Source organism: Trematomus bernacchii, unplaced genomic scaffold, assembly GCF_902827165.1.
Source record: "Trematomus bernacchii unplaced genomic scaffold, fTreBer1.1, whole genome shotgun sequence".
Taxonomy (NCBI): domain Eukaryota; kingdom Metazoa; phylum Chordata; class Actinopteri; order Perciformes; family Nototheniidae; genus Trematomus; species Trematomus bernacchii.
This window is the reverse complement of record NW_022987641.1, coordinates 8,278,333-8,296,428: the sequence shown is the minus strand read 5'-3', so window position 1 is coordinate 8,296,428 and position 18,096 is coordinate 8,278,333. Positions and strand designations below refer to the sequence as shown.

Genomic DNA, 18,096 nt, shown 5'->3' with positions numbered 1-18,096 from the left:
ATGAACCCCTCTTTAATGGTCACACATGCAGAGCACACAGCACACACAGTGACATTTGTTCTCTGCTTTTAACCCATCCTAGTACCAGGAGTCTAGTACTAGGAGCAGTGGGCAGCTATTGCACAGCGCCCGGGGATATCATGCTTATCATGCATTTAAATCAGCTACAGTTAAATCAGGAGAGACCAAATGTTTTGATTTAAAGAACATTTATTGACGCATGCGGCATATGATATAAATGTTTATAGTCTTTGGCGATTAGACCCCAATACCGATATTGTATATCTTAAGGGTGGTGATGCTGAAGATCTGGATTTGATGAGGAGATGGGAAGAAGAGGAGGTGTGATGAGGTGTGGTCTTTGGATTCGCTCTCCTGGGCACTGGACATCATGACAGGAGGTAAATGGGGTAGAGGCGGGCCTAAAGTTTGACTGCAGCACGATGATTGGCTGCTGGAGATTGTGGTGAAATATAATTGGTTAAAAGAGAAGACCCATGATAAAATGATTATATGCAGCTGTGGAGTGACTGAATGTATAACCAGTCTTCCTGCTTGAACTTGAGGCATAAGGGGGATGTTTGAATATGTAGAATAATAAATGGATGAAGTAATTTGAGAAATAATGAGTTTATTTAAACTAGTATTTACAAAAATGATTCAATTCAATATGAATCATCTCCAGTATGCATCTAAGGGCAGCCATTTCATTACATTTTTACATTACATGTTATTGTTAGACGCTTTTATACAAAGCGACTTACATACTCAATACTGTGGGCAATCCCCACAGGAGCAATTTGGGGTGAAGTGTCTTGCCCAGGAACACAACAGACTGACTGCAGTGGGGTTTGAACCTGTGACCCCCTGATCCGCACACAAACGCACTAGCCCACTGCGCCACACGCCACATTTCCATACCTTTTTATATGACTGCGTCCAGACAGCTTTAAAGATGAATATGAAACCAACACTTCAAACTATAAGACCAATACTGTATAAGTAACCCTTTTAAGGAGTTCAAAGATCATTATCAAAGGTCATGAACATTATTTAGCGAGCTTATAATGATGACGTGCTTGAGAGTAGAGCAGTAGGAGCTTAGGATAGAGACATTATGTTTTCTGTATGCTTTAGTTTAAGAGGCCTGTCAGTGAAAGTGGGGGAGGCAGAGAGAGGGGAGTGTGTGATTCAGTGATGTGAGAGTAAAGTGAGCTATCTGGTGAAGGAGTGAGTGTTCAGCCCACAATAAGATAGGGAGGAATGATAATGACTGATAAGCCAGGCTGTTGGGCATAATGTGGGACAATCGGAGGGAGGAAGGAGTTGGGACTAGAGGTCATGAGGTCAGATTGTCATTAAAATGTGCAAACTGGAAACTGCCGCCAGTTTACATTATTGTCTTGGATTCACAGTACAGTATAAACAGAACATTTATTATAAGTTAAATCTCTCTTGAAAAAACTTGAATTGACAAACTCTCGCAGCTCTTAAGCCCAGTTATGTAGTTGAGGTGTTTGTCTGTTAGTGACATTTCCTCTGAAAGAGACAAGAGAAGGTCACATACTCAGTCTAGTGACAGCTTAGAATGAAGATCATTTGCAATAAAAAGCTAATGACGGCAGCTTAATGAAGTGAAAAGCAACACGGCTGAGTTTCAGACACAGGGAGTATACAAGGACAGAATTAATTCAGCCTCATTTCACATCAGGCTTCCTTGCTGTAACCATAGCAGTTACCTCCCCCCCATCACACTTGACCCAGTCATATTGCTGGAGGGTGCATTGTTTGTCAAGTAACCTGAATTTCCCTAAAGTCCAAGTGACTTCACAAGGGCATAATATAAGAGATGAACAACTTTGTTTCAAGAACTTCTGAGTTGTGTTGCCCTGGAAACCGCTGTGGTTCTTTTCATGTTGTTTCTTAGTTTTCCTGGCATGTCAGCCATGATCCAGGATGTGACATCAAGTCGTTGTTCTCGAGTGTCTGAGTGCAAACAATCTGCCCGCCAGCAGACAAACAGCCCTCCTTATCTGAAGCATGCGGTGATTCATCTGTACACCATGAAGCTAACGTCTTGATGTGTTTTGGCCTCCAGTGGATGTAAATATTCCAAATGAACAGAGACGTCAGGTCATGAACACATAAATATTTGGGCAATCAAATGTATTTGATTTCAAGCTTAACTGAACCTGCATCACAGACTCTCAGAATGTTTAATACTGTTCATCTTCGGCAGTTGCCTAAAATATAATACATTTGTCCATGAAAGAGATTCAGTACAATGCACATAGAGCGTTTCGTTCAGATGGGATATGTTTGTAAGAATGATGGACGAATCAAATAAGGTCAGTTGTCTGCGGCAGAGGAATATCACCGCAAATTCCCAAATGTTTGTGTGGTGGTTGGTTTGTGGGATAAGATGTAGCAAGTCAAGACGATAGAGACTTTGAAGACTTTACTCTCCTTAACGGCCCAAAAAGTTCCCAATGGCCTTCCCTAAACAAAGGGAAATGTCTGTTTTGCTCTGTATGTCCTGCCACCTTCACTAGCTGGTCGCCATGTTGCTTTGTCACAGTGGGGTTATCAGCAGCTGGGAACTAAAGGGCATTTGGAACACAGATCTTTTCTAAAGCTAAATGCCCTATCCGGCAATGTTAACCAAAGTGAGAAATGATTTGTGTTGCCATCCCGTTATTTGGATCTGCTACAAAATGTAATGCGTTCTAACTTGCTATACACCCTTTCAACAAGTGTCATAAAAAGTTAATCCAATCCTTTTTCACTTATCCTGCTGACAAACAATTTTAAGTGACATAATGACACTGATTAGAGCTGTGAGAGTGAACCAAACAGTGAAGTTAAAGGCTTTTAAACCAAAACAAAGAGCTGAAAGAATATCCAGGGAAAGGATGAGCATCACCTTTCACATGACACAGTTATTTGATCCATTGTTAATTCAAATATGTTTATGAACGCAGATTTAATATGGAACATTGGACATTCCAAGAACTGAAATCAAAAAGTTATAATCTCTTTTTCTGAGTCAAGCTTTTCCTTTACTTCGTTGCTTCATAATTTCCCCCTGTCCTTCTGAAGTATTCACATAATTGAAACAGAACTCTGAATAGGACACGCTGAACCATTTTGTCCTATTTTCTTTCTTTGAAAGACCTTCAAATTAAATAAAGATGTTCATTGTTGCCTTAGTTTCTTTTCAGAATCAGAATCCAAGTGGATTTGACCAATTTGTTTTGGTGTAGTGGTGCATAACATTTGACAAAATCTAAGCAAGTATTGCAAAGATCAAGAAACATATATATGTAGCTGTGCAGTAGTGGTAGTTTTGTGCAGAAATGTGCAAAGAATGCACTGTACGAAGTAAACAAATAATATACAATATAGTATTTATCACAGAACCTATGCTTTGCTAGTAAAAATATATTTTAAAATAGAGAATTAAGGTGACAGGTCCTTCCATGCTAAATATAAAAGTCATCATTACTGTTTAGTGAGTCTACATATCTGTCTTTCTTTTACAAACATGCTAACCTATCTACATTCCCTTAACTCGGCTGCCAAAATGAAGGATATGAGGAAATGTCAGATGTTATCCTCTGACTGCCTTACATAACTCCTAAGCGTGTGTCCGGGATAATCCTCTTAGGGAGGAGAAGAGTTCCCCTGACAGAAAACAAAACACAGTTTGGCTCCTCTGTCCCCTGCTTTTAATAATCAAAATGGAGTTTGCGCGAATGCCACCAGAGTAATTAATCTTTGCTGGAGGACAAGCCCCTGATCTCTAATCTATGATTATTTGTATGTTCAAAATGAGCAGATAGTGATAGATGTTGTTGTGTAAATGCATGTGTTTGGGATTTGCATTGTGTTAGACACTGCTACAGATGCATTTGAAAGTGAAATTATAAAAGCACTTTTATGCTTTCCCGTGGAGAAGCCCATAGAAATACATTATTGTGGAGGCAGTGCTGTGTTTCCTCAAAACGTATGGAGCTTTAATGACTGAGGGGGATAACAAGCTGTTCTTCCTTTTGGCCAACTGCAGCATACAATCTGAATTTATATTAAAACATGTGTGATGTTAAAGGATAATCTCCCCCTCCCTGAATTCACTCAATTTGCATTACAGTATGTACAAATTGGGAAAAGTATATTGTTGTTATTGTTATTATGTAATCATGAGAACCATGACAATAACTTAGTGTGACTGTACGGTGTGCTGAAGTGTAAGCACTCTGATCCCCTCTGGTGGTGTGAGAGAGATTTACATCAACAATGATGTTTACACAGAGGCTGATTTTAGCAACCCTCGAGGAGTTTACACTTAACAACTGCAAACCTCTGCTTGGTGGGTAACAGCTGATTACAGTATTGTTAAAGTGTTTTCAAATATGTCAAAAGTATAGCAAATAAATAAAGGCCTAAGCAATTTCTCCCCAGTGTTGATATCACAAAGTGGCTAAGGCTTTGAATCAGCATGCATGTTTTGTTGGGAAATAAAATTCCCAGAAGGTGTAATAATATGTATTATCATTATCTTAAAGGGCCGATTTCTGCCTTTGCAGACCATTTACATAAACAACTACGTATAACACAATACAGGAAAGGGAAACCCTAAAAAAAGCATCATATGGCCCCTTTAGGCCTGCTTTTAGCTCAAATGTCATTTAAATAAATCTGCTCTGTATTAAAACCCATTATATTTAAGGTGGTTTTGCTTCTAACCTGGTCAACAGTGAAATCATTACATATTTTTTGCACAGGTATATCTTTTTAGGGAGGTTAAAAGGGTTGTACCATCTCAATTCGACTCAAAGAAAGAGACACAAGTCAAAGTCAAATGTATTTACAATAAATAATGTTTATTAATGCAGTTATGGATCTAAATTCAAATGGAAAGCATTTTCCATTCTAGCCAGCTGTAGACACTGCCACATATTTCATAGAAGAGATATCTAAGTAACTTTTATTGGTGGGATTGCTGGGCCAACATTTATTATCCTTTTTCTTCTGCAAACCTGTTCAACTTCATTCAAACGTCAAAATGTTCAGCTCATCCACGACATTATCAGAAATAATCGGTGAAGCATAATCAGTCAAAGCTTTTCTGGCATGTTGTGCAGAGTTAAATAAAAGGACTCAATGTTTTAAGTTAGTTGGGTTACATTTCTCTTTAAAGTTTCTCTTGAACTTATTCTCAGACTTTGCAAAGTTCTGTCATCATGTTGTAAACAAATGTGTCCTTGTTTAAACAATGAAACTATGAACGCAGACAGAATGACACCTAGTAAGACAGGCTTAGAAAATACATTTTAGAAGCAAAACAGCAAAAAAACATTAAAAAACAAGTAAGAACCAGGAATCGGGTTTCTTGACATATATATGTACCTGATTTACAGGTATGAAGGCATACAAAGGCTTTGACGCTTGGTCGTGCTTTAAGGAACGATTTGTTGGCCAAATGTGAGTGAAGAGAACATCAATGGATATTTGTATGTGGACATCTTTTTATTTGGAGAACTGTAAGCTAGCGTTGTTTTTACCCAACCCTGCCACACACTTTAAAAAGGTAGCTCCAAATTCTAATTCAGTGAATTTGTAGTCAACGGGTGTAACTGCAGTTTAAAATATCACTCACTCACTCACTCACACACACACACACACACACACACGCACGCACCTCAACTCCTTCTTTATACAATTTATAAGAAAACCTTTTATTGCTCGCACTATAACTATCATTCCAACTCTTCATACTTCTTTAGCTGCCCCTTAATACACATTTTAGCCATAAATGCAGTTCAGCTTCAAGCTCTTTATTAAGCAATGCTACTCAGCTCCCTAATATACATGAGGCAAATACATCTTCAGCTTTCAATCAACACACTTTAGCTACCGAGTACAGACTCATTTATTGTCAGTAGCCAGCAATAACACCGCAATTTCTTCAGAAATTGCATTCTCAGTTTTTTATTGCATTAGCAGAGCAGATGGCCTGACATTTAAATATCTTTATTTACAATAAAGCAATATGTGAACTCCTCAAACAAGGAGAAATGTAAACAGGGTTTGTCATTCAGTAAGCTGGGAAGAGTTTGTTCTCTTGTTTAAATCAAGAAACAGTTTAGTCTTGCTTGGAATCTACATTCAGGATCTGAAGACATACGCTGTAGCATAGATGGTCCAACGTGGTAAAAACACACGGACAAAAAAAAAGTAGCAAAAAGAGGACATCCGTTATGTTTGAAGCCACAAGGCCCGCTCGATGCAGTTCATCTACTGTCCTCTTGGAGGTGCTGGTCTGACATGGCTTGAGGAAGGAATGAGGGTCCATTATCATGCAGGAAACCCAGCGCTCCTCCCCTTCCTCCACTGTACAGTGAATATCAAACACCAGCTGATAACCTGGGAACAGGAAAAACGATATGGTAAGGCCTGTCAACACTGGAAAAACATAGAGCATTATATAAGTCAACAACTCTGAAAGGTTTAATATGAGTTTGTCGTTCCTTGGTTGCTACTTGATTTTGGCCTCAAATTGAGCCAACTATTCTGGCATGTTGGGTTAGGGTCAGACTAACCCTAGACTAACCCTAACCCAACGGGTTAGCCTAACCCTATCCCATGTTTTACAATGTAAAATATATTTACCTTTAACCACTTGTGGGCTAAGGCTGGAAAGAGTTCAAATTAAATAAAAAACTCAACTTAACCAAATAACTTGTTATGAATCTTGTGAACGTTAGCTTAGCTACTTTCTACTTAGATTTGTAGTATTGCATAGCATATACAGGATGCAATACATTGATTACTGAGGCTTAGGGGAGCACGATTCAGGAAATCTCACGATTTGATTCACAATCGATTCGCGATTCAAAACGATTCACGATTCAAAATAGCTCAGGAGTCCGCCCTGTGAGGCATGAAGGGCGGACAGAGTGAAGAGGATTTCCTGGTGTGCTTCCTGGTTGCTGCCAGTCTAAGTGCCATGTTAGCGGGACATTACGGAGCTCACGAGTCCGGCCTGTGAGGCATGAAGAGCGGACAGAGTGAAGTGGATTTCCTGGTGTGTTTCCCTGGATGCTGCCAGTCTAAGTGCCATGTTAGCGGGACATTACGGAGCTCACGTCGTAGAAAAAATGGAAAACAGCGTTACGGCAAGAAAAAAAATGTGAATCGATTCTTGGAATTTCTGAATCTAATCTGAATCGGCAGAGATAGAATCGCGATTCTATCTCTTATCTTTTTTTGCGCACCCCTACACTCACTTTCAGAATATTTTTTATCAAAATGTGGTCTTTTTAAAAGAATAGGTCCTTGACTAAACAACAGACGGTAAACAATAGTAGCATTTCTAGCCACCATCCCTTGACTTTCTCCGCTCGAATAGCTGCTGTTGAATAAGCTCCAACACAATGATTTGAAAAACTCTCTTCTGCAAAGTTTTAATCCATCCAGCTTACACAAATTAAATAGCCAATTATATAAGAGGGCTCTTAAATGTACATTAAACATGACACTGAGCTAACAGAGGCTAAAACTGTATGTCCCCGGAAAGCCTGGGCCAATTATACTTCTAAAACGGTAGTGTACATATCTTTTAATAGTTGAGCTGCTAACATTGGCCAGGCTTCCACACAGAGAAAACCCTACAGTTTAACCCGAAAAGAGTCATGAATCGAGCTGAATAATGTCTTATAAACTGTTTTCTGATTCTCCAACTGTACCAGTTGTTGCGTTCAGGGCCATTCCTTGTGATGGGCCTGTTCTTTCTTCTTCTTCTTGTCGTTTTTCTCCTTCTGGAGTCTCTCCAACTCGGCCTCATACATCATCTCCTGGATCAAGTATTTCTCTCTACGCATTCTGTCCCGCAGGTCTTTGGGGAGGTCAGGGATCAGGTATGCAATCAGCGTCTTGATGGAAAACACCATATGCTGCAAAAACAGAGCACATCATCACCTAACCCTAACCATAAGGCCAGAGCCATGTCTCTTAATAAAAAAATTAATTAATAAAATACTAAAGTGATGAGGTGGGAAACATCAAACACAGGGAGTTTTGAATTTGAGACATTGACATTGATGATTAATAATAATGATATTAATACATTTTATTTATAGCACTTTTGATGGCACTTTAAAACGCTTAGTGAGTAGATGGGCACTCAATGGTGGAGACAGAAAGCTTAAAAGCATTGACAACAGGATATGAAAGAATCCATTTCCAAAGCCAGACTGCTGTCTGTTATCATTAGTATCAGAAAAAGACGCTGACCTCAAATACAATGATGAATGCTAGGCGGGCAGCCAGGACGTGCCAGAACTGCAGAGTGTATGCGTACGGCTCAGCGGAGTCTGGAAGCTCTCTGTAGTCCCGATACCTGATGGGTCCAACAGATGGGTTCAAAGGTCATCACAAAGTAGCACTAAATACATCTAGTCATGTCAGTTATTCATTGGCCAGCAGAAAAATCTCTAAAGCTCAGCATGTCGACACAGCTTATAAACACAAGAAGGCAAAAACAATTTGTATTTATTTTTATTAAGACTCAAAACTAGAATTATTGTCTTGCGCTCTCTGCCAAAAAGTCAAGTTTCAGTATATATTTACATCAGTCAAAAATCACTTCATCATTTTATTATATGTTAAAACAAAACTAACAAGCTGTTTTTTACTGCAAAGCTGCGCCCAATCTCGTAGGTAACACTATTGCAACAGCAAAAACATCTAACAAACATCTAACTCTCTCTAAGGGAGAGACTTAAAAACTGAAACAAATGGTTGCATCCAATTCCTCTTAAAAATGCTCCCAACAAACATTTATTTTTTAGTGCAATGGAGACTTGTAAAATCTTACCTGCAATACTTCACAGCTTCTCCAAACAGTTCGGAGCCATTAGTCATGGACTGTGATTTCCCCTCGAAGTCAGACACCCGGAATATTGAGAGACTGGCGTTAACGTAACCCATCATACACCTGTAGCACATTAAGGAAGTCATTAAGAGGGCACTTTATCACTATATACTAACTCAGAAACTGTTATTTTAGAGTTTTATTCAATTACTTGTAGATGGTTTAAGTATAAATGATCTAACAGAGTTCAGTGTGTTAAAGGCGTCCCACAAGGATCAGTTTGGGGCCTTATTTTTTATACAGTTTATTAATAACATTGTTTTGTCTCTACATGTCCACGTTTATGCAGTCAACGCTATTTTACATTGTTTTGCTGACACTGTACAACTTGCTAACCCTAACCCTTAGAACATAACATTTTCCTTTGGAGCTTTCCAAAATGCACTTGTCAAACTATCAAAGAAGAGTATAAATATTTGTTTATAAGATCGTTGGTTGGTCCTTTCTGGTGTGATTAACACCTGTCCCTTGTTATCCATACATTACACTTTTCAGACATTCAACACTAATTATAACATTTATTCTGGTCTTGACCACAGTACCCGACCAAACTCTACCATCTTTTTTCACTTCGATTTTGCAAGTCTATTCTGAACCTGGAAAGTCTGCTTATAGTTTCTATGAACCAAATATACGGAATTATGCTTAAGGCTTCAGTCAAGTTTTGAATTGGATTTTAACCAAAACTTACATTACGTTTTAAAAAAATAAATAATGGAAAGGAACTGACAGCATTAAGAGTCCATCTTATAACTAACTAGTATTATACGAACCAAACAAATAAACAGTTCATTCCTCACTTACCCCTCCCCTGCTCGACCCTGACCAGCACACGGTCCGTACTTGTAGGCATAAACAAGGCGAGGGATGAAGTCTGAGGTAACAGCGATGACAAAGGCGTTGGTGATGACAGACAAGATGCCAATGCCCTCCAGAATGCCATACCAGATCCCTACGACAAACGCATCATTAGATATGAAATTATAACTTCAAACCATTGAACTCATGAAGGCCAACTTCAAAAGATTTCTTGTAAATACAACATTGTGAATTCACCAATGTCTTTGGCTTGTGAGGGCAGAGGGCGCCGCCACTGTGTTACAAACTTGTAGGCGTCCAAACGGATCTCGATGACATTGTTGATCAGCGCTAAGAGAGGGGCCAGAGGAAAAGCTGCCACAAAGATGGTGGTGAAACCAAACTGTAGAACTGAAACAAACACAAAACCATGAGCCTCCAGGTTTCTAGTGCCTGCAGAGGTTCAACATACAGTAACTAACACGTTAGCAAACAATTGGGTATTTACACATTCAGCAGGTAGGAGCAACATCAGCATTCATTCAGAGTCGTGTTACTGGACACATAATGAATTTACGTCCAGTAATCACTCTCCTTCAGCTCTATTTTCTATCCATCAATACTTGAGGAAAACATTTGGCTATGTTAGCAGTTAATGCACCAATTTGCCAACAAGCACTTGGAACAATGCGCTTATGTCCCTTTTGGTCTGTCTGTAATTTGGTGTGGGGCAGGAAGTGTCATGGTAGCTCATAGCAGTGAGAGTGAACATTTTTGAGCTTAGGAAAACAAAAAATATAAGCTGAAAGAAGATACATTGCTGAAGAGAACACACCAGTCGAGGGATAATTATTTGTGGGTTCGTCACTACGAGTTACCTGTACTGATAACCTCAGCTTCATAAATAGAGAGAGTTTGTGTCATCTACATGCAGTGTTGTAGTCAAATCACCAATTCTCGAGTCCGAGTCACTCTCGAGTCCCCACTTTTTGAGTCCGAATAGCGGGGGCTTGAGTGGTACGTGGCCTCGCAGAGTTAATCCGGACTCGAGTCCAAGTCTGAACTTCAATGTGCGAATCCGAGTCATTGTGCATGAGAATTCACAAGTCCGAGTTTGAGTCCGAGTCCATCAGTGTGCGAATCCGAGTCTAGTCACGAGTCTAAAAAATCGGCCAAAGTCCAGGACTCGAGTACTCCAAGTCTGCCTACATGAGTAAGGTGATTACTATCTGTGAATAACAAAATGTATGCAACATACTCATTTCTAGATATTCATCAAAGAGTCCATATTCATTCATTGGCTGTAGGTTGTAATCCTTCTCCCACTGTGGAAAGCTGGCCTTGGCATTCTTCCCATGCTCTTTCCTCAGCCTCCGCCGTGTCCACCAGTTCTGGATCAGCCTGGAGAAACAACAACATACTTGGTATAGGGAAACAAATAGATCAAATTACAATAACAGCTTTTACTTAGGAAAACAATACAATGGCACTTTATCTGACCAATTTATCTTGGTGTTTGTAGGTTCCTAAAAAGCACTCACGGGTAGCCGAGCTCCATGAAATTGTTCCAGGTCTGTTTCAGCACCATGATGATCCCCATTTGCATACAGAGGTCGATGAGACAGCCACTTGGATGGCACTACAGCAACATGATAAATAAATTGCAAATGTTGGCAAAAAAGCTCTAAGATCTAAGAAAACAAAACAAGTATGTACTATTTTGGAAAAAACATTTTGCCTACACTCTTTAAATGGCGAGGAAATCCCGGTATCACAGTTTGATTCACGGAACAGATCAAGTTTATCTAAAATGGTGTGTAAGCCACCTATTATGCAAAATCCACTTTTTCATGTCTTTTATACATAAATATGTGTCCCCTCTGTGTTAAGGGATGTGGGAAGTTTCAGGAAAAAAGGTTATCTCTCTCTGTCCCGATCTATCTATATAAAAATCAGAAAATGATCTATTCAGATTTTTTACATTTGCATTTAAAACTGCAGATACAGAGGCATGCTACAATACATGTTCTGTTAGGTATTTCAAGCCAAAAAATATCTGGGACCTAAAATATTGTTAAAAAAAGAGTATAATAGGGAACCTTTAAGGGTACACTGTATACAACTAATGTGTCATATGGAATTGTAAGTGACTGTTTATTTAAAAACATTTTGCAGCTGTGAGAAGCTTCTTCATTTACCTTTGAATTGAACTGTGAGAGATACTTTTTGTGTTGTTTTAAAGCTTTATATTGTACAGAAGTTTAGCTGTCACCCATTCTATGGTACTTGTTGGTATTTCCCTTTTCCCAGTTGACTTTAGTTGAACGTCACAGTTCCCCTGAGTTGATTGGAGGTTATTCAGAATACCTGTTGGCTCCTAATGAAGAACTGAGAGCAGCTGGGTGCATTTCCCCTCTCAGCCAATCACAGTGTAGGGCGCCCCCTCGTTAGGGCATAAGAGAGCTGACACCACAACCATTTTGATCTTCTGCCATTTAATGAACATCTAATTTCAGCAGAGACACAAACAAAGCCTGCTCTTTAGTCCCTTTTCACACTTCTTTGCTGATTGAGAGTATTTCTCAGATTTCTGAAACCTAGCTGGAGTGATTATCACAACTACAAGTAACTTCACACTGCAGGAAGTTAACTTCAGCAAAGCTATCCAAGGAATAGAGAAATCTAGTTTGTTTGTTGTTGAGCTGCTTGGAAAAACTTTTTACTTTTTATTCTTATTTTAGTGAAATAAAGAATTATCAATGTTTATGCAAGCCATCAAATTAGAACACCTTTTTATATTTCCCAGCAGCTTTTATCAACTTTGCAAATGTAAATAAAATCCAATTATCTAACTAAAATGAATTTCTAATTTAGAACTACTTAATATTCATAATGCGTTGCTCTTACTACTCTGAAGGATAACAAAGTGATTACTCACTTCTTCCAGTTTCCAGCGGTTGATGAGGCGTAGATATGCTCCAGGCCTGCCAGTAAATCTGTCAAGCCAGAAAGAATATATAACTTTAAAAATAAACTATTTATCTTTTCTTTCAAAGACATTTTACCCAAGACACCAGTTGTAAAATCCAGTGTGTAATGCCTAAGAAGCCTTCAGAACATCCAACAGAACCGTTTACATTGTTTTAACACAGGGAAAAGTGTTGTAGTGAATATGTAAGTTCTCCAGGACATTCTCACCTTCCCAAGAAGAAGGCAATGTAGAAAGTTGAACTGTTGAGGTTGACGAACTGGAAAAGGAACATCTTGAGAGTGAAGCTGTTCTCCCACTCAGACTCTGTCCTTGGCTGTTCTGTGGAAAGAAAGCAGGAACAGTGAGATGAACCGATAAAATACTTTGTTACATAACACATAAGCTGCAAGAACATAAGATCTGCTGGGACAGTCAACTTACCTAAATTAGTGAGAAGAAGAGCAACTTTTTCATAGAGCTAGAGAGGGAGGAAGTTAAATAGTTGTTTTATTGACTAAAAACAGCCTATTAAAAGGTCTGTTATTATTCAACCCAGTCTCACGGCATTTCGTGTTATAGTCACGAAATAAATGTAATCTATTGATTCGTGTTCACCAACACTATTTTCCCATTTCTTTCGTGTCACACAAGCTGTGTGGTTCATAAAAACATTTTCTTACTCAATATCAAGCCACGATTATTGTTTTTATTTTAAATTGTATAATGTCTGACTTTTTTTGCCGTCCGTCAGAATACTGAAATCTGTATTTTTCAAATCTTTTTTTCCTTGTTATTATTTGGTGCAGGCACGAAACATACTACCAATAGAAATACATTGCTTCTGTGTGACACGGAAAACATGGGAAAATCGTGTTGGTGGACACACAATCAATAGATTACATTTCGTGACTATAACACAAAATGCCGTGAGACTGGGTTGTATTATTATCAATGCCTTTTTATCATTTCACCTGTGCACCACTGATGACAGCAGACACTCACCACGTTGAGGAGCATTATCATGCAGAAGTTGATGCACACTGCCGTTCCCGTGGTTGCCACCTGAGAGTTGTTCCTTATGAGAGCCCAGCCGAAGGCGGCAAAAGTGCTCACGGTAATCACTCGGTAAATTACAATGCCAAACACAGCGGCAATCACCACCAGTATCTGTAACACAATGCAAAAGATTACCACATTGTATTTACATGATGAAAGTACTTCATTGTACAAATATAATTAGATTAAAGCGCTGTAGTAGAGATAAAAATGGCAAAAGAATGAGTTAATTTCTTTAGTAAGTGTCATGAAATACACACACCAGCTGCTTGAAAATGTTTTGCCCCAGAAACTCACCATGAAGAAGATCCCAGATGCCGAAACGATAAGTCGGCTATATTTGTCACTGAAAGCTTGGTATGGTTCAGGCTTTCCAGATATAGGGTTCATCCTCTCCTTCTTGGAGTATTTGGCCTCAAACTGAGGGCGTGTTTCGTCCTGAAAGACAACGGACAAGACACGTGAGCAAATGATAGCAGGGAATGTAGAGGGCTTTAATCCACATAAGGCTATCATGTGTACAGTATTTCTGGCTAAAACCATCAGAATCTGTTTATAAACGCTGTCCTTTCTTCTGTTCTGTATAACCAGATTGAGAATCACTTTCAAACCGCCAAACCGCAGTCTTTTAAAGAACATCTACTCTAAAAGATCTTTCATTATTGAAGTGTTATAATGGTATGTGAGTCATAAATTGATTAGAACTCCCTTGGGGCAGGCACTCAGTAAATATATTCCGTCAAACTAGTTTAGACTGAGTATGCAAGCATTTCTCGAGGCCAGAGCTGCTGTGCAGGCAACAATATTGTCAGTGTCAAAGCCAAAGAGTATCAGGTTGGCTGAATTGAAGTACAAGGAAAAAACTCAATATAAATATAGATGGTAGCGAGTTTCACAGTTTTAATATCTTCCCTGCGTTCAGTAGTTAAAAAAGTAGCTACAGAAATACAATGTTCACATGAAGAACACAATCACCTCCTCTTCCTCCCAGTCAATAAGGTCCCAGTCATATGCAAGGACAGCTCTGCGCCTTTTCCAGAACTCTAAGAAGACCGTAGCTGAAACACATTAAGAAAACATATTCAGGGAATTCATGTGAACCGTACTGAACTCCTCATTGTATCTTATTTTACAACCTTTTACATATCTGGTAACGTTCAGGGTAAAACACCATGATGTCTTTGCCGAGACACATTTTCAAGTTTCCTTGCATGAAGTAATTCTGGAGGATAAACCCTTAAACAAGTAGGCATCCTCCAGGATTTGGAGTACATGCAAGACATGCATATAGTTCTGTGAACTGTTTATGAGACGCTGCATTATCTCTTCTTCTTGAAAGAGCAAAACATTTTTTAATAATCCATACCATATTCAATAACATGAGAATATTGAACATGTTATACATAAGTCCAATATTTATTTCCCTCTACATGCCCGTTTTTGGTCTCAAATACAGTCCCGAGGGAAACTAAGCTAATAGCAGCTAATTGCTCCACTTTGCTAACTGCTAACTGTGTCTGTCTGCAATATGGTGCTAAGCAGGTGTTGTGACACAAGTTTTTTTTTTTTATGGAAATAAGGTTGGTGGAAATACTTAAGTAAATCAAACAATAAAAGTGAGGACTGCTAAACCAAAACATAGCTGAAAGACACTACAATGCTTTGTAGAGCTGAGGGGTGTCAGGTGATAATTCCCTATGGGTTTGCCACTACGACGACCACTTTCACATTACACAGAGTTATCTGACTCATTTTGAATACAAACATATTGATTAGTGCAGCTTTAACCTAGCAGGATAGCACTACCCTGGTCAAAATGTCAGAATATGTAACTCCAATTTAACAACTGTGTTCAGCATTTCATGTTACATAAAATATTCTGTTGGAGGAAGCTCCCAACAAAATGAAAAGGTAAAATTGGCACATAGAGCTTTGATGATGCATTGCCCAACAGACAACCCCTACAAAGAGAGAACAGTCACTATCAGCTTAAATAAACATTTACAAAACAAAATTCTCAAAGAAAGGTGAAGGCATAGTCAAATGTTCTCTGTGCATGTGATGCTGACTGACAAGTGATATCCAGTGAAACCAACTGGTTTAAAACCAAGATAGTAAGATTAGACTTTGTGAACTGTGACTTTGTGTTCGGCCATGGAGGGAAGCTATCGCTGAACAAAGTCCTTTGAATAGCTTACTGATTGCACACACAACTAGCTGCATCTCCTCTCAACTCTGAAGCTTTTATTCTCAAACCAATACTTGTCTTTTTTGATTTTCTCTTTGGTTTCCACCTCCGTACACAGAGCAGCATGTCTTGGGTGTGAGGGCTCATCTGTTTGAGAAGGGCACCACTTCCCATGAGGAGGCAGCAGGGGAGCACACTTCTAAAGAAACCCTAATGAAGGGATTTGAGCTGCAGAGCTTCAAATATATTCATTTGGACAGCAGATTCCAAGAAGCAGCTACTGTAAGGTCAGTACCTTAGAGCACTTTCAGACATTTGAAACACTTTAATCAGGATTAAAATGTTGAACTTTATACTTATTATTTATTTATTTTAGTGTGTCTGGCATGTCTTCACAGCTGTGTAAACAGCTTCATCTTCCACAATGCTCTTTAAAGACTTCAGCTGTGCTAGTTTAATATCATGTTGACATGTTTTAAGTCAGATTATTTGTGTGACGATCTGTGAGTGTGTATTGTCTCTTTTTTGTGCAGAAAAGTTGTTATGTATTTACCTTTTATTTGGAAAAACTAAGACATTTGGTTTTGTCTTACTTGTAACTTATACACTTGTCTTTCAGTTGCTATAGTCTGTCACAGTGAATGACAACATTACTTATTACATGGCTTAGTTGAATACTCGATTCTGATTTAATTCAATTTAGAACACGTGACACGTTGTTAATCCAGAACAGACAGACCGCTGTCAAGGATTTATTGACCATTGTTAAGGACGCTCACATCTGCACAAACAAGTCAGTTCGATTTAACTGCATGCAGTTTGCTTTTCTAACTGACAAGACAAGAGCGACAAGAAAACAGCGGAGAAGTAACGGGGCAGAAACCCTCCTTTTTACGCAGCGGTCCAGACATAGACATCAAACGGCGACACATATTCAGTTGCCAGTTCCTTTGGCATTAGGGCAGGGATATCTAGATACTTTCCAAGGTTTGACATAATGAATTGTGCTACTTTTAAAGCAAGCAACAATGTTTTTAAATCTGTAATCAAAAAGCTCCTCAAAAACGCTATCGAAGCACTTCCTGCCGTTGCTACGTTAGTTCAGACAAACAGTAACAACGGACTATTTTTCTTAGCGGATGCATGTCAATTTAAATCAATACAACTATTTTTTAAATCAATAAAATCATTTTCTAAATCCATAAAAGCATTTCAATTAATATTGGGAGTCATATCATTACTTTGTTGAGAATGTGGCCATGTAATAAGCGGGATAATGTGCAGCGACTTGGTCATTATGGGGAAAAGAACACCTTCATGCCGATCTAGATCCCTCCGCTTCGCGTCGGGCTCCTGATCTGCCTGTCGGTGTTCTTTTCCCCATAATGACCGCGTCGCTGCACATTATCCCTTACGTAATACTCCTTCAACACAAATTAAACTCCTACCCTATTTCATTTGGCAAAATGCAAAAAAGATAAAAAGCCAAATCGAAAAAAGAAATGTGATCCCTTTAGTGTGCAGAAGAAATCGTTATTAATTTAAGAATGTTAACACAAGCAAATGGCTATTCCCGGCTGCACAGGGAGGCTCCTGGAGCAGCGAGGACTGACTGATGGGATTTCTGCAGAACCCAAACATGACCCAGCCAGAGGTCACCCACTGGGAGTCAACCCCACTCCTCTCCTCAACTGGTACTGTGACATTTATCATCAAAGCTCATGTTACCTTATAAGAGATCTACTGTTGTCAGTCAAAGTGATTTTTCATACATTTTTACTTTCCTTTGACTTTACATTAGTCCCACTATATCTGCAATTTGCAATACAATATTTATCAGTGTGAAACTGATATTTTTTTTTTTCCACTGTCTGAGTGTCTGAATTATTAACACACACTGATACAACAGAGCCTTCACTGTAGATTAAGTTTAACACTTAAAACATGGCCTCACTTTTGAGTTCCGTATTTAAGCTTTTGGAATGATGTTTAAATGTGTGTAATTTCCCCAAGAGTTTAAAAAGTACTTTATAGAACTGCATGAATCTTAAAGATCCACTGTTATACTTTAGATGCAAATGAGGCTGCTGGCCATGCCCCTCTGCAAGATGATTGGTTTAGAAAAACAAAATGGTGCTCTAGGAGGAG

The 18,096-nt window shown here is 38.9% G+C and overlaps 1 protein-coding gene across 5 annotated transcripts in view; it reads right to left on the bottom strand.

Annotated features, from left to right (window-relative positions):
* Positions 1 to 4,862: 4,862 nt before the first annotated feature.
* LOC117485016 (anoctamin-4-like) overlaps positions 4,863 to 18,096 on the bottom strand; it is a 55,734-nt gene continuing 42,500 nt past the window's right edge. For all 5 annotated transcript variants that reach the window (XM_034133578.1, XM_034133579.1, XM_034133581.1 and 2 more), the window contains 14 exons: positions 14,736 to 14,818; positions 14,058 to 14,198; positions 13,707 to 13,871; positions 13,146 to 13,182; positions 12,932 to 13,043; positions 12,672 to 12,729; positions 11,275 to 11,372; positions 10,992 to 11,134; positions 9,992 to 10,144; positions 9,740 to 9,887; positions 8,879 to 8,998; positions 8,296 to 8,401; positions 7,749 to 7,955; positions 4,863 to 6,426 (listed from right to left, as the gene is read on the bottom strand). In XM_034133578.1, the coding sequence (XP_033989469.1) occupies positions 7,761 to 7,955; positions 8,296 to 8,401; positions 8,879 to 8,998; positions 9,740 to 9,887; positions 9,992 to 10,144; positions 10,992 to 11,134; positions 11,275 to 11,372; positions 12,672 to 12,729; positions 12,932 to 13,043; positions 13,146 to 13,182; positions 13,707 to 13,871; positions 14,058 to 14,198; positions 14,736 to 14,818 (1,559 nt within the window). In that variant the 3' untranslated portion in view covers positions 4,863 to 6,426; positions 7,749 to 7,760. The remainder of the gene's footprint in view (positions 6,427 to 7,748; positions 7,956 to 8,295; positions 8,402 to 8,878; positions 8,999 to 9,739; positions 9,888 to 9,991; positions 10,145 to 10,991; positions 11,135 to 11,274; positions 11,373 to 12,671; positions 12,730 to 12,931; positions 13,044 to 13,145; positions 13,183 to 13,706; positions 13,872 to 14,057; positions 14,199 to 14,735; positions 14,819 to 18,096) is intronic.